This window comes from Pezoporus flaviventris, unplaced genomic scaffold (genome assembly GCF_033815535.1).
Source record: "Pezoporus flaviventris isolate CSIRO_AGI_PZ_B2104156 unplaced genomic scaffold, CSIRO_AGI_Pfla_v1 ptg000091l, whole genome shotgun sequence".
Taxonomy (NCBI): domain Eukaryota; kingdom Metazoa; phylum Chordata; class Aves; order Psittaciformes; family Psittacidae; genus Pezoporus; species Pezoporus flaviventris.
In genome coordinates this window covers 803407-817214 of record NW_026892639.1, presented here as the reverse complement: position 1 = coordinate 817214, position 13808 = coordinate 803407, and the positions used below count along the sequence as shown (strand labels likewise).

Below are 13808 nucleotides of genomic sequence, written 5' to 3'. Positions count from 1 at the left end.
GCAGGGACCAGCATCCTCCACACACTGAGACTGTGTGGGGCTGCTCCTGAAGGGCAGGGCTGTATCCATGGGGACAGCCCATGGGAAAGAGATCCACCCCATCCATGGCTTCCTGCAGCCTCTGCCCCCCCCCCCATACCCCAAAGGGAAGCGGGCTGTGCCCAGAGCACTGTATGGCAGTCATGGGGCCGCCTCAACTTCCCTAAATTCCCACTAGGAAATAAGGAGCCTGTGCCCAGGCTGGTGTCCGGCTCCCAGCCCAGCACCATTCTGTACCTGTGCCCGTAACTGAGCTGATGCAGTTGGAGGAAACCGGGCAAAAAGACAGCCTGAGCCCTGCACCCAGCCCAAACAGCTGCTTTTGGGCTAGATCTGAAGTACCTGGAAACAAGCCCTTGTGAGACAGCAGCTCACACACTGTACCCAGGATGTGCTGCCTGCTTTCGGTGTGGGGATTCATTCCTGCTCCCTCCTGCTGTGGTTTCCCAGCAAACCCGTGTGTATGAGGCTCCTGCTCCTGGTTTTCAACCTCTACAGCCTATGGGAACCTTTCTTCCCATCTCCAAAGGCCACCAGAGCCTTGAACCCAGGAGGCTGTGGGCAAACAGTGCCCTGGCTGCACCTGCAGGTCCCTCTGCCAGCCCTTGTTTGCTCACTGCATGGAGAGCAAAGATCTCGCTGCAGAGCAGATGCAGGTCTACAGCGTTCCAGCGCCTGGAGGAGGAGGCTGTGGCCATCCCCATCGTCCTCTGGTATGTGGAGACGTGAGGACCCTGCCTGTCCTCATCCTGCATCTAGCACCTGGGGTGTCTGCAGCTCTGTGAGCCCTCTCTGTGTCTGTCTATCCGTCCGTGGCTGGCGGGAGGTGGGAGCTCATCCCATGCCTGTGATTGCTGGCCAGGCCGGTGGGCTGTCCCTGCCCATGGCTGGTGCCTCTGGGATGGTTTATTGTAGGTGCTGCCTCACGTGCAGCTGATGTGCGAGCAGAGCCTTTGCTTTGCTGAGCTGAGGAGTCAAGGGGAACCCAGAAGCAGAGCAGGGATGCTGGCCCTGCACCCCAGCCCAGGTTTCTGTGCAGCCAGGACCTCTTCAAGGCCTCAGTGGGGTCAGTTCCGTGGTGTAGCTCATCCCTACACCTCTCATGTCACCGCTTCTCCTTGCCTGGAGTTGTGGTTGTGTCCCCCCTGTGTACGGGGACAGGAGCAGGACCCCCCGTGCTGGGGTGTGGGGATGCTTCCCCATCATGGATGGTCGCACCTCATCCTTGGGATGTCTCCACAGCTGAGACAGGAGGAGGACACCTTCACCTTCACCCCTCAGGACTTCCCAGTGAGGAACCCCCAAGCCAGGCACCGTGGTGTTGTGTGACTGCTATGAGATAGGTGAGCCCTGCTGGGAGCGTGGCCTTGGTGGCCACCATAGTGGCCCAGAGGGGGCCTGGCTGGGCTTCAATTCCCATTAATGAGCTTGGGCTCACCAACAGGAGCAGCTCACCCTGAGCTCATCCTTCCCATTGCAGGCGATAGCAAGGGTGCTGCCTACAGTGCACCCTGCAGCTCAGGGAGGGGCTGAGCCTGACAGGGCAGAAGGGTCACCCCACCAGCGGGACCCTGATGGGGACCCACTGACCCTGAAGGGGTCTGTGGCCTGTGCTGAGTCCCTGGAGCCAGGGAAAGATGGGCCATGAGTCAGGATGGAGGTGGAGAGAGGGCCTGGAGCCCTGGATTAATGGATGGGGTCTTGCTGGGCAGAGCTTGGGAAGCTGAGGTCAGGGAGGACCCAGGCTGTGGGATGCAGAGAAGAGCTGGGCCTCTTTGAGGGGGCTCAGACCCTCCCCAGTCCTCCTGTGCTCCTTATGGAGCTCCCCACCCATGGATTTGGGCTCATACAGGGGATGAGACATTGAGCTCCAAGGGATGGGGCTCAGCTGGAGGGACAGGGGCCCTCTCCTCTCAGCACACCCCTATCTCCTGTTGAAGATGTTGATGGTCAGTAGGGAAGCTTCCAGCACAGCCTGAAGCCTGGCAGCTGGAACCCTCCGCTCATCCCAGCTCCCTCAGTCACTGAGAACCAGGACAGGCGATGGCCTCTGCTCCCACTCTGACCCCAGCCCTGGCCCTCCACGAGGGCAGAACATGGCTGAGGTGCTTGCAGCTCCCTCTGGATTTTGTCACATCCCCCTTTAGCAGCTCCCACCCCACCAGGACCCCGTGCTTCCCATCCCTGGCACCAACATGGTACCACTGCCACCATGAGGGCTGCAGGGACCACCTCTGCAACCGGATTCAGGCACTGCTGACAGGGAGAAGCCACAGTCCCCAGACCCTGCCTGGCTCTAAATGAACACACTGGCTCAAGCACAGCTTTCCTCTTGGTCTCTTTCCTAAACTTGCAGCGTCCCATACAGGGAGGGTGGCAGTGATGAGGGGTGCAGGGATGGGGGGGCTGCCCTGGACTGCATTGGCTGGGGCAGGGTGGGTGCAGGTCTGGCCCCGCTGCTGGCTGGGCCCTCTGCCAGTCAAATGTGATGAAGGGAAGCAGGACACATCCTGGTGCAACCTCAGACCAGGGTTTAATTCTGCCGTAACCAGAGCTGCTCTGTGCATACCCGTGGATAGGCACCTGCCCGAGGGCTCGGTGACAAGCATGGCCCAGGGAGCTATCCCCTTGAGCCACGACCTCCCTGCGGACAGTGAGGGCTGGTGTGGATGCTGATGCCATCTCCACAAGAGTCAGTAATGGCAACAGAGCTCAAAGGGGGTCAGTGCTGCAGCGCTGAGGCCAAATAAACCCTCCCTGCCCCACCAGAGGACAGGAGGCAATGTCACATCAAGGCACCAATAGCAATGTGTGGCTGTCACAGTCCTGTCCCCAGGATGGGGCAGAGGGCCAGGATGAGCCGGTTGCTCCCAAGCCGAGTCCCTCCCTGTGGATGGAGCTGGTCCCACGTCATTTATGGCGTTTCTTCTTCTGCTCTTTGCGCTTCTGAGCCCTCACGTCCTTCTTCAGGCGGCTGTCAACAACCTTGAACTGGCCCTTGACCCCAGGAGGACGGCGCACGCGGGGTCCCACACCTTTCTTAGCCACCAGGTAGGTGACCTGCCGCTTCTCCTTGGCCAGCCCAGCCTTCTTGTAGATGCTAGGAGAGAATGGCAAAAGGTGAGACCGAGACCCTGGCCCAGCTAGATCAGTTTGGCCCCAAGACGGGGCTCCTGTGCTTCCTCTGCCAGCCCTCAACGTGCACCCAGATCCAGCCCAGCCTCTGCCAACCCTGCTGGGTTACACCCAGGAGCTGTTCCTGTGTGGCGGCTGCAGGGACAAGGCATCATGAACCAGCCCAGCACAACAGGCAGGATCTGGACCTCAGCTTCACCACTCACCGCCGCAGCTGGGCCACCTTCTCCCGCTCCGAGATATCCACTGTGCTCACCACAGCCTCTGCTTTCTTCTTCATCTGCTCCATCTTCTTCAGCATCTGTGGCGGCAGCGAGAGATGGGGACAAGGAGGATTTGAGGAGGGATGGAGCACCCGGGAAGGGGGGGAACGGAGCCACACACAGGTCCACAGCCCCACTCACCCGCCGCTTCTTGCGGGCTTTGGCCTCTGCCACCTTCTTGATGGGGCGGGCGTTGATCTCGCGCCAGCGCTGCCGATAGGCCTCGACCGTCTGCCGGTCCACCGGGATCTGCCGGCGCCGGTGCTGCTGCTCCTCCTCCGTGAACCAGGCCGGCAGCTCGCCCTCATCCTCGTTGAAGGAATACCTGGCGGGAGGGACTCAGGTAAGCAGGATGTGGGGTCTCCTCACCAATCCACCTGCCTGTGCCCTGTTGGCAGAGCGAGTACCTGTTGAAGGAATCATCAATCAAATCCCGCTTGGCCTTCTTGGAGGTGGCGATGACAGAGCCAAGGGCCAAGCCCTCTGCATCCAGGACACGGGCTCTTTTCACTGCAACATACAGACGGGTTAAAGCGTGCCCTGTCTAGAAGCAGCCCTGGGAAAGCCTGGTGTGACCCTGCCTCCAGTCCCTAAAAAGGGACTCGCACAGTATCACTGGGCACACGTGGGTCCAGGAGCCCCCAGCACTCACATGGGTTCTCGATGGGCACCACCTCAAAGCCACATGGCTCAACACGGCCCCGTTTCCTCCCCACTGGTGTTGGTGGCCTGCAGAGAGGAGAGTGGTCAGGGCTGGGGTGCTCACCTCACCTCCCAGCTCTCCAGGACTGTGGAGCTGTGGGAGAACACCCAGACCATCCCTCTCCCAGGCCTCACCTCTCCTCATCGCTGCTGCTGCTGTCATCATCACTGCTCTGCTCATCCTGCACTTTACCAGTGTCAGGTCCTGTGTCTGTTGCAGGCGGGGGCTCAGCTGGAACTTCCTCCTGGGGCACCTTCTTCTGCTCCTTCCTTGTTGGTTTGTCTGGGGAACAGGAACCACTGAGTAAGAAAGGGTTGAGACAAACCCCACTGCAGATCATTCCTCCAGATACCCAGCTCGCTAACTGTGTCATGACTCAGGTTGGAAACAACCTCTGGAGATCTCCAGGCATGCTCAGAGCCATATCTCCAACCATGGTGTGAGCCAGTGCCCAGCCTGGACTTTGGGGCTGTCCCTCTGTGACCCCCACAAACCTTTCTGAGACTCGCGCTGTTTCTCAGCCAACATCTGCGACTGCCCGAGCTCCAGCTCCTCATCTGCATCATCTTCAATGCCAGCAAAGGCATCCTGGGGATGGGGAGCAGCAGGTCAGGGGACACAGGGAAGCTGCTGGGCTGAGGCTGCTGCTGTGGGCCCAGCAGAACTCACCTTCCCAAACCACAGGCTGGTCTGCCGTTCCTCCAGCACCGACTTCTCCTCCAGGGGTACCAGCAGGGGATTCTCCTGTTCCTCCTCTTCCTCCTCATCGTCCTTCTGCCTAAACTTCACCCTGTTACAAGCAGCACCAGGATCAGACCACCCCACTGCTGGATTCTCTGCCCAGGGAGGTCTCTCCTGCTCTCACCTCTTTGCACCCTGCTCTCGCCTCTCCCGCTCCAGCCGGCGCTGCCGAGCCTCTATCTCAACCAGCTCCTCCGGGTCCAGGTCGCTGGCCAGGGACACATCGTCCTCTCCTTCTTGATCCGAGACATAAATGTCATCGTCCCCAGGTCCTATCTCCAGGAGGGCATCCGCTGATGCCATGTCCCCCCGGGTCACCTCGTTCAGCAGCTACAACACAAGTAAAACAAGTCGTTAAGTCCCAGCCCATCAGCCACGTGCCCACCACTGTCCCAGCCCCAATAGTTGTGGGAGCCTGGCCTCCTCCTGCCCCACACACCGGGGTCCTGTGGATAGTGCGGAGGGAGAACATGCTGGTGTCCCCATCATCAGCAATGGAGACACCAGGGAGGTCCATCTTCAGCTCCACACGCTCACGCTGCTTCCGCTGTTCCTTCAGGATCTTCTTCTTCTTTCTGGAAGAAGCAAAGGAATGAGGCTACACTCTGCCTACCCCTGCCACCCCCGTCCACATCTCCAATCCACATCCACTGCCACATCAGTGATAGATCTCCCTCACACCACTGCGATCTCCCTCTGTCAGGGGTCCCCAGTGGGGACATAAGGGGCCTGTTCCAGCTTGGAACAACTGCTTCACCTGCTTGGAAGAGCAGACAACCCTGAGGACCCCAGACCCATAGACCCCACCTCCTGTCAGCAGAGGGTCGGGGTCTGACACTGCCACCCTCTGTGCCCACGGCTGGAGGCTCCCGTGCTCCCCCATCTCTCCTCATGTGAGATCCCTTTACCTCTTTAACTCTGCCAGCTCCTTCGCCTTCATCTCTGCCAACGCCAGCTCTACCTCCTCCTCTTCCTCTTTTGCCACCTCATCAGCTGCAGCTCCTGGCGATGTCTTCTTCTCCTTCCTCTCCTCCTCTTTGCTTTCCTCCTCTTCCCCAGAGCTCAGGCTGCCAAAAGGAAGGAGCTCAGACCACCTCTCCTGGTGGCAGACCTATTCCACCACGCTGGAGCTCTGGGGCAACCCTTGCTGTCCCTACTTGATATCCAGCTCCTTCGCCTGCTCCTTCAGCTTTTTGGCCAAAAACCTCCGCAACTTTGTCCTCCAGTTCAGCAGAGCTCTGTGTGGGGAGGCAGAGAGTCAGAGACAGCCACCAGGGCCAGCAGCCAGCCTGTCCCAGTCACCCCCAGTACCTGAGCTCTTTCCTTCCCAGCACACGGATGTCCTTGCAGCACTGCCGCAGCTCCTCCGTGGTGGAGCTGTGATTCTCCAGCTCACCATCCCCCAGTGTGATCTGGGCAGAGCACAGGGAAAGAGCTGATCCCCCTGAGCTTCAGCTCCTGCTGCTACAGACAGAGCCATAGCTGGGGCACCTGGCTCCTTCTTTGCATCGCTCTGTGCTCCTCGGGAGGCCTCCGGGGCCACCAAGGTGCCCCTCACTTTGGGTCCTCACCTCATTGGCCTTGGAGAGGAAGTCTACGGGGTTGGGAGCCTTGAGGAAGTCCATGAGGGTGAAGCGGTGGTAGAGGGTCATGTCACCATCTGCATAGCCTTCTGCCTACAGGAGGAGGGAGTGCTATGAGCCAAGGTGCAGCTTCAATAACCCCTAAAGGCTGAACGATGGCAAATAACTCATGTCTTGCTGCAAGTGTCCACCTAAACATGCCTGCATGACCAAGGGATGAGGCAAGTCTCCAGCCCCAACCTGCCAGCTCCACAGTGTCTTCCAGTCCACCTCAGAGTTAGAGGTGATAGAGGTCTGTGTCAGGTACATGCCCAGCTGAGGCCACTTGACAGTGTCTTTGCTGTCCTGTGTCCTAAAGACACCTCATGGAGATACAAACCCAGTGGCCAACCACTGCAGGGAAGGTTTTACTGTCCATCCCCACCTTCACAACTTGTATCACCATTTCCCCATCACTGCACCACCTTCTGAGGCTGCAAACCTCCCCCAAACTGGCTCTTCCACCACTTTGCATCCCCAGACCTTTCATCTTCCTGTGCGACTTTGCTTATTACAGCATCTTTGGCCCCAGGCCCCAGCCCCATTTGTGTCTTTGGCCTTACTCATACCTTTGGCTTCTTCTTGCTGACCAACTCACTAACAGACTTAGTCTGAACCTCCACCTCCTTGAAAGCATATTTTGGGTCAAAGAACTTGCTGTCGATTTTGTCTGGAGCCTGATAACCTGGGACGGAGAAATCAGAGCTAGCAGCAGGCTTTTCCCAGCCCCATTCCAGCAGCTGCAGGTGCCCCCTGGCCACTCACCCTGGCACACCACGAAGATCTCAGCAGACTCATTACGGGATGCTTGGGGCTTGGTGGCCTGGACCTTGCTGAAGAACTGCTGGAAGATCCAGAGGAGGGGCTGGTAGTCCCGGGAACGGAAAACCTTGGTGATGAACCAGCCACCCTTGCAGAGGAAATCACAGGCCAGTCGCAGGGCCATGAGGGTCAGGTTGGCTGGAGCAGGGGAGAAGAGCAGTCAGTGGTCATCACTGTCCCTGATGCCCAGCTCCCTGTCCCACTGCACACCCCACTGCCACCCTGCCTTGCTGGGCTATGGGATGTGCCCACCCTTGTAGCCCCTAGAACGTACCAGAGCCAGGCAAACCCCACCTTGGGAATAGGCATCATGCACCCAGCTGGCTCCCACGTTGGGTGCTCCATCGTTCAGCACCACATCCACCTTCCATGTCTGCAGCTCCTTGCGCAGGGCCTGAGGGGCAGGGACATGTGTTTGGCCCACTAACCCCCCTGCAAGGCAGCACCCCCTGTCCATGTCAGCTCAGTTCCCTGCCTCCGTCCGACCCCATGGAGCCCCAGCCGAGCAGGCAGGGTGATGCCCACTCCCACTGCAGACCAGACTGGCACGTGAGGCTCAGGGCAGGGGAGACAGGTTCATACCTGGCGGCACTTCTCAGTGGTAATGTCCTCCTGCAGCGTCACCACGTTGGGAATGGGCTTGATGGGGACCAAGTCCACCCCTGGGAAAAGATGTGAACACTGACTGCAACCTCTCAAAATGGAGCTTGGCTTCCCCACCCATCCTCTCTGTCCACCAGGATCCCAAATCCAGCATCCCCTTCTTTGGCTACATCCAAGCACTGTGGTGGAGGCTCCTGCCCAAGTCTGCTCCTGCTGGGTCCCAACACTCACCAATGATCAAGCTGGAAACTGGCATGAATTTGGAAGCCACCTGCAGCCTGGAGAGAACAGAGAGGCACAGAGCTACAGCAGGATGGCAGCAGAGCCCCCAGCATTGAGCTGCTCTGCCGGGGGACCGGAATCAGCTTTGGTATCAAGGGCAGAGCCACAACAACAGAAAACACACCAGCTGCTTTGTTACAATGGCCCAGGGCAGCACTGGGCTGTAACCGGGGCCGGACACCACTCACCACCCGCCGGGGGCCGCGCACAGGTCCAGCAGCACCCGGGCCTTCTGCAGGAACTGGAACTTCCTATTGAGCTGGAGAAGCTTGAAGGAGGAGCGGGACCGAAAGCCTGCAGGATGGAGAAGGCGGGGGGTGGCACGGGTTAGCAGGGCTCGGGGTTACCGCGGACCCCCCAGCCCGGTCCCGCACCCCTCACCCGTCTCCTTGGCCAGGTGGTAGAACCTATCCCGCCGGCTCTTGCCCAGCTTGCTCTTCTTGCCCATGGTGGCCCGGCACAGGGCCCTCCGCGGGGCCCGGACCCTCCGTCAGCTGCCGGCTGGGACCTGCAGGATCAGAGCGGGTGAGCTAGGCCCGGGCCGGGCCGGTGTCCCCAGGGACCTCCACAGCCCAACCCCAGCGTCCCCCCGGTGCCTCCCCGGGGCCCTCCGAGGCCTGTCCCGGGGTCCCCTCAGCCCGGAGCCCCCTTCCCCAGCCCAGGGCGCAGACACCTCGCGACATATACCCGATCCCGATCCCGGTCCCGGTCCCGAACCTGATCCTGATCCCGATCCCGATCCCGATCCCGATCCCGATCCCGATCCCGATCCCGGTCCCGGTCCCGGTCCCGGTCCCGGTCCCGCCGCCACCGCGTGCCCTCACAACCTTCCCGTCGTGCCCCGCGCCAGCTGCCCGACTTCCGCTCCTCCTCGCCCTGGCCACCATGTTGAGTGTGGCGCGCCCTCCCCTTCCGCGGCCGGGCGGCAGTAACCGGTATCGTCGGAGGCTCCCTCCTCCGCTGGAGGCTCGGAGGCCAGGAGCCGTCCTTGCTCCCCCCTCGGTGCGGGGGAAATCAGCTTTGACCCTACCAAAATGGCGGCAACGTCGCAACCGGAGTGCACTTCACCCCCGCGGCGGCCATGCGGGGAGCGGAAGTGACGTTATCGCGCCTGGCGCGCTCAGAAGGAAGGGGGCGGCGGCCATCTTTGTTGTCGGCAGGGGCTGCGCCGGGTCCCGATGCCGGCGGAGAAGATGGCGGTGGACGGGCCCGAGCAGGTGCGGCCGGGCCGGGCCGGGATGGGATGGGATGGGATGGGATGGGATGGGATGGGATGGGATGGAGCGAAGCGGGGACGGTCGCGGGGTGCTCGGGCCGCGCCGTGCTGCCGCGGGGCTCTGCTGCCACCGCATGTGATCGGGGCCTGGCGGGAGCCATGACTCGGCGGGTCTCGCCTCAGCCTCCCTGAGGGAACAGGGGGTGAGCGGGGCTGGGGGTGCGGGAGGAGGCTGTGGGAGAAGGGGGAGCTGCGGGTGGGAATGGTGGGACTGCGGGTGCTGGAGAGAGACTTCTGTGGGGATGTAGTGATAAGAAAGGGGTGAGAGGTTTAAACTGAAACGGGGGATTCGGGTTGGATACAAGGCAGAAGCTCTTCCCTGTGAGGGTGCTGAGGCGCTGGCACAGGGTGCCCAGAGAAGCTGTGGCTGCCCCATCCCTGGCAGTGTTCAAGGCCAGGCTGGACACAGGGGCTTGGAGCAAGCTGCTCAAGTGGGTGGAATGGCCAGGCCCTGGGGCCAAGGGCTGTGGGGCTGAGCTCTGCTGTCCCGCAGATGGAGATGGATGACGGGAAGGGCGGCACGGGGCTCCGGCAGTACTACCTGTCCAAGATCGAGGAGCTGCAGGTGAGCCAGGCCTGGAGGTACACGAGGTGCCCGCCCAGGGCTGTGTGACCCCATCCCTACACTTGCACTGGGAGCCCCCACAGCCTGTGCTGTGCTGTGGGTGTCCTGCGCTGGGGTGGGAGGAGGAAACGCTGCCCCGAGGTGCTCTCAGCAACCTTTGGGTGGTGGGGGAGCATGAGATGAGTCCCACCACTTGACCGTGGGGTGTAGCTGTGCCCTGCTGGGATGGGCTGTCCCCCGCACGCCCCTGTCTCAGACAAAGGCCGTTGTGTTGGTGCCCGCGCTGGGTTGCTGTGAGCAGTGCATGGGATATTGAGGGCACAGCAAAGCTGTTCTCCCAACAGCTCATCGTGAACGAGAAGAGCCAGAACCTGCGGCGCCTGCAAGCACAGAGGAACGAGTTGAATGCTAAAGGTATGGCTCAGCTCCCCTCGTCTTCCTCACTGGGGCTCTGGGGCTGGTGGCTCCTGGCCCAGTTGCCAGCCATGGTGGCAAGCGCTGCCCCTCTATCATGGGCAGGGATGGGCACAATTGCTTGTGGCTGGTGCTGACGTCTCCCTCTCTGCAGTGCGCCTGCTGCGGGAGGAGCTGCAGCTCCTGCAGGAGCAGGGCTCCTATGTGGGGGAGGTGGTGAGAGCCATGGACAAGAAGAAAGTGCTTGTCAAGGTATGGGGCTGAGGGTGACCGGCTCTGGGGCACAGTGGGGTGGGGTCTGACAGACACTGCCTTTGATCCCCCAAGGCTTGGAGTGAGCGCAAACAGGAGCTCTGAGGGGATGTAACAGCTAAAAGATGGGAAATGAGGCCTTTTTGCTCCAGAGGAGCACATTGTGGCCATCCTCCTGGGCCACACTGCTGGTGGGAGGCAGCTGGCATAGGCTTCCTGGGGACAGGAGGGGCTGCAGGGTGTTTGGTGTTGGCTGAGCTCCCTGCCTCCTTCCTGCTGCTCCAGGCACCCATTGTGGCTATTGGGCACGTGATAGGGAGATAACTCCTGGTGGCAACTGTCACTTTCCAGGTGCACCCGGAGGGGAAGTTCGTGGTGGATGTGGACAAGAACATCGACATCAATGACGTGAGTGTTTGGGGAATGTAGGAGAGGACATGGGAAGCCTGGAGCTGCCTGCCCTGGCCCTGCCCAGGGGTGCTGAGGTCCCCTCTGCTTGCTTCAGGTGACCCCGAACTGCCGTGTGGCCCTGCGCAACGACAGCTACACCCTGCACAAGATCCTGCCCAACAAAGTGGACCCGCTCGTGTCCCTCATGATGGTGGAGAAGGTTCCAGATTCTACTTACGAGATGATAGGGGGCTTGGACAAGCAGATTAAGGAGATCAAGGAGGTGATCGAGCTGCCAGTCAAGCACCCTGAGCTCTTTGAGGCTCTGGGGATTGCCCAGCCCAAGGCAAGTGCTGGGGATCTGTGGTGGGGGCCAGCATCTGGGGGCTCTTTGGTGTCACCTCTGGAGGTCTTCCCTGCTGCCTGTGCAGCATGGATGGGGTGCTGAGGTGTCTATATGCTCATTGCAGGGTGTGCTGCTCTATGGACCCCCCGGCACAGGCAAGACCTTGCTGGCCAGGGCTGTTGCCCACCACACCGACTGCACCTTCATCCGTGTCTCGGGCTCGGAGCTGGTGCAGAAATTCATTGGGGAAGGTAACAGGGTGCAGGGGGAGGTGGCTCCCGTGGTGCTGGGTGGCCTCAGGTCCAGCCTCTCGCACAGGCTCTGGGGCAGATGGAGCTCGGTGTGCCCGGGCTCAGCCCTCTCTGCATCCTGCAGGTGCCCGCATGGTGCGGGAGCTGTTTGTGATGGCCCGGGAACACGCTCCCTCCATCATCTTCATGGATGAGATTGACTCCATCGGCTCTTCCCGCCTGGAGGGCGGCTCTGGTGGGGACAGCGAGGTGCAGCGCACGATGCTGGAGCTCCTCAACCAGCTCGATGGCTTCGAGGCCACCAAGAACATCAAGGTCAGAGGGTACCATCCTTGCCTTGGGGCCGGGGCCGTGTCCTGCTGGTCTTGTGGTGGCCACAGTGGTGATGGTTGCTGTCCCGTGCAGGTGATCATGGCCACAAACCGCATCGACATCCTGGACTCGGCTCTGCTGCGCCCCGGCCGCATCGACAGGAAGATCGAGTTCCCTCCTCCCAACGAGGAGGTAGGGGGGGTCCCTGCGGCCCTGGTCCTGTCCCCAACCTGCCTGGAAGCGATTCCTGCTGCTCCAGCCCCTGCTTTGCTGCCGTTCTCCCCCAGGCCCGCCTGGACATCCTCAAGATCCACTCCCGGAAGATGAACCTGACGCGAGGCATCAACCTGCGGAAGATCGCGGAGCTGATGCCGGGGGCATCGGGTGCGGAGGTGAAGGTGAGCCAGGGCCCGTGGTGGCACTGGGGCTGGCAGAGGGGGCAGTGGCCGGTGGTGACGTCCCTGTCCCTCGCAGGGGGTGTGCACGGAGGCTGGCATGTACGCGCTGAGGGAGAGGCGGGTGCACGTCACACAAGAAGACTTTGAAATGGCTGTTGCCAAGGTAAGTGCTGTGGAGGAGGCAAAAGAGGTGTGGGGGGCTTCCTGCAGCAACAGCTCCCTGTTGGGGAGGCATAAATGGGCCTGGGAGGTGAGAAACTTGACTGGGGTCAGTTCTGGGGACAGACAGCAGGGTTAAGACCCCTGCCCTGCAGTCCTGATCCAGCTCTGGGGCAGTAGCACAAGAGGGACTTGGAGCTCTTGGGGTGAGTCCAGAGGAGGCCACGGAACTGCTGCGAGGGCTGGAGCAGCTCTGCTCTGGAGCCAGGCTGAGAGAGCTGGGCTGGGGCAGCCTGGACAAGAGAAGGCTCCCGAAGGAGAGACCTGAGAGCAGCTCCAGTGCCTGAAGGGGCTGCAGGAAACCTGGAAACAAGACTTTGGACAAAGGAAGTAGGGGCAGCACAAGGGGAATGGCCTTAAGCTGCCAGAGGGGGGACTGAGATGAGCTCTTAGGCAGAAGCTCTTCCCTATGAGGGTGCTGAGGCGCTGGCACAGGGTGCCCAGAGAAGCTGTGGCTGCCCCATCCCTGGCAATGTTCAAGGCCAGGTTGGACACAGGGGCTTGGAGCAAGCTGCTCCAGTGGAAGGGGTCCCTGCCCGTGGCAGGGGTTGGAGCTGGAGGAGCTTTAAGACCCAACCAAGTCAGCCTAGAATTTAAGGGGGTTGTCCCCATGTGAGTGACAAAGGATGACAGCAGGGAGCTGACAGCTCCTGTGCAGGGCTGGCACCAGGTTTGGGCGTTAGTAGCGCCCAAATGGGAGGTGCATACTGGGATGGACCCGACTGTTGTCTCCTTTGTGCCCAGGTGATGCAGAAGGACAGCGAGAAGAACATGTCCATCAAGAAGCTGTGGAAGTAACGGCGAGGCCAGGGCTGCTCCTTTGGCTGCACCACCTCTAATAAAGTGCTGCTACGGCCAGGCCTGTGCCCTGCTGTGGGGTTGGGGGGTGGGAGGGGGCGGGGGGTGTTGGGACTCAGCACAAACCCACACGAGCTGCTGCTAACTGCTTTTATTAGAAAACATCCAAAATAGACAAAAACTGGTTACACAAGAGGCAGAACAGGCACCCCTGAGCCGTGTAAACCCACCTCCCCTCTGCCTGCACCCCTGGAGGAGGCAGAGCCGCTCCAGCCTGGGCTGGGGGGGAGTTAAGGCACGTCGGTGGCACTGTCCTCTCCACCCCACTTGGTCCCCTCACTCCCCAGCATCTTCAGTTCCCTCCATAGCCCTGGTGG

At 60.9% G+C, this 13808-nt stretch overlaps 2 protein-coding genes across 2 annotated transcripts; one reads left to right on the top strand and one right to left on the bottom strand.

Annotated features, from left to right (window-relative positions):
• Positions 1-2847: 2847 nt before the first annotated feature.
• Positions 2848-8742, bottom strand: FTSJ3 (FtsJ RNA 2'-O-methyltransferase 3). The gene is made up of 21 exons (XM_061475920.1): positions 8592-8742; positions 8399-8504; positions 8160-8206; positions 7908-7987; positions 7620-7719; positions 7269-7463; positions 7073-7188; positions 6453-6557; positions 6193-6293; positions 6039-6119; positions 5790-5948; positions 5321-5456; positions 5006-5211; positions 4810-4930; positions 4635-4728; positions 4275-4422; positions 4090-4166; positions 3845-3947; positions 3579-3762; positions 3381-3475; positions 2848-3139 (listed from the first exon to the last, which is right to left on the bottom strand). Exons 1-21 carry the CDS (start codon positions 8656-8658, stop codon positions 2950-2952), a joined length of 2511 nt encoding a protein of 836 aa, XP_061331904.1. The 5' UTR covers positions 8659-8742; the 3' UTR covers positions 2848-2949.
• A 592-nt stretch (positions 8743-9334) lies between these two features.
• Positions 9335-13491, top strand: PSMC5 (proteasome 26S subunit, ATPase 5). Its single transcript, XM_061475917.1, has 12 exons — positions 9335-9427; positions 9980-10051; positions 10396-10465; positions 10620-10717; positions 11069-11125; positions 11223-11453; positions 11578-11704; positions 11829-12019; positions 12110-12208; positions 12304-12414; positions 12491-12577; positions 13378-13491. Exons 1-12 carry the CDS (start codon positions 9389-9391, stop codon positions 13429-13431), a joined length of 1236 nt encoding a protein of 411 aa, XP_061331901.1. The 5' UTR covers positions 9335-9388; the 3' UTR covers positions 13432-13491.
• The last annotated feature ends 317 nt before the right edge of the window (positions 13492-13808 follow it).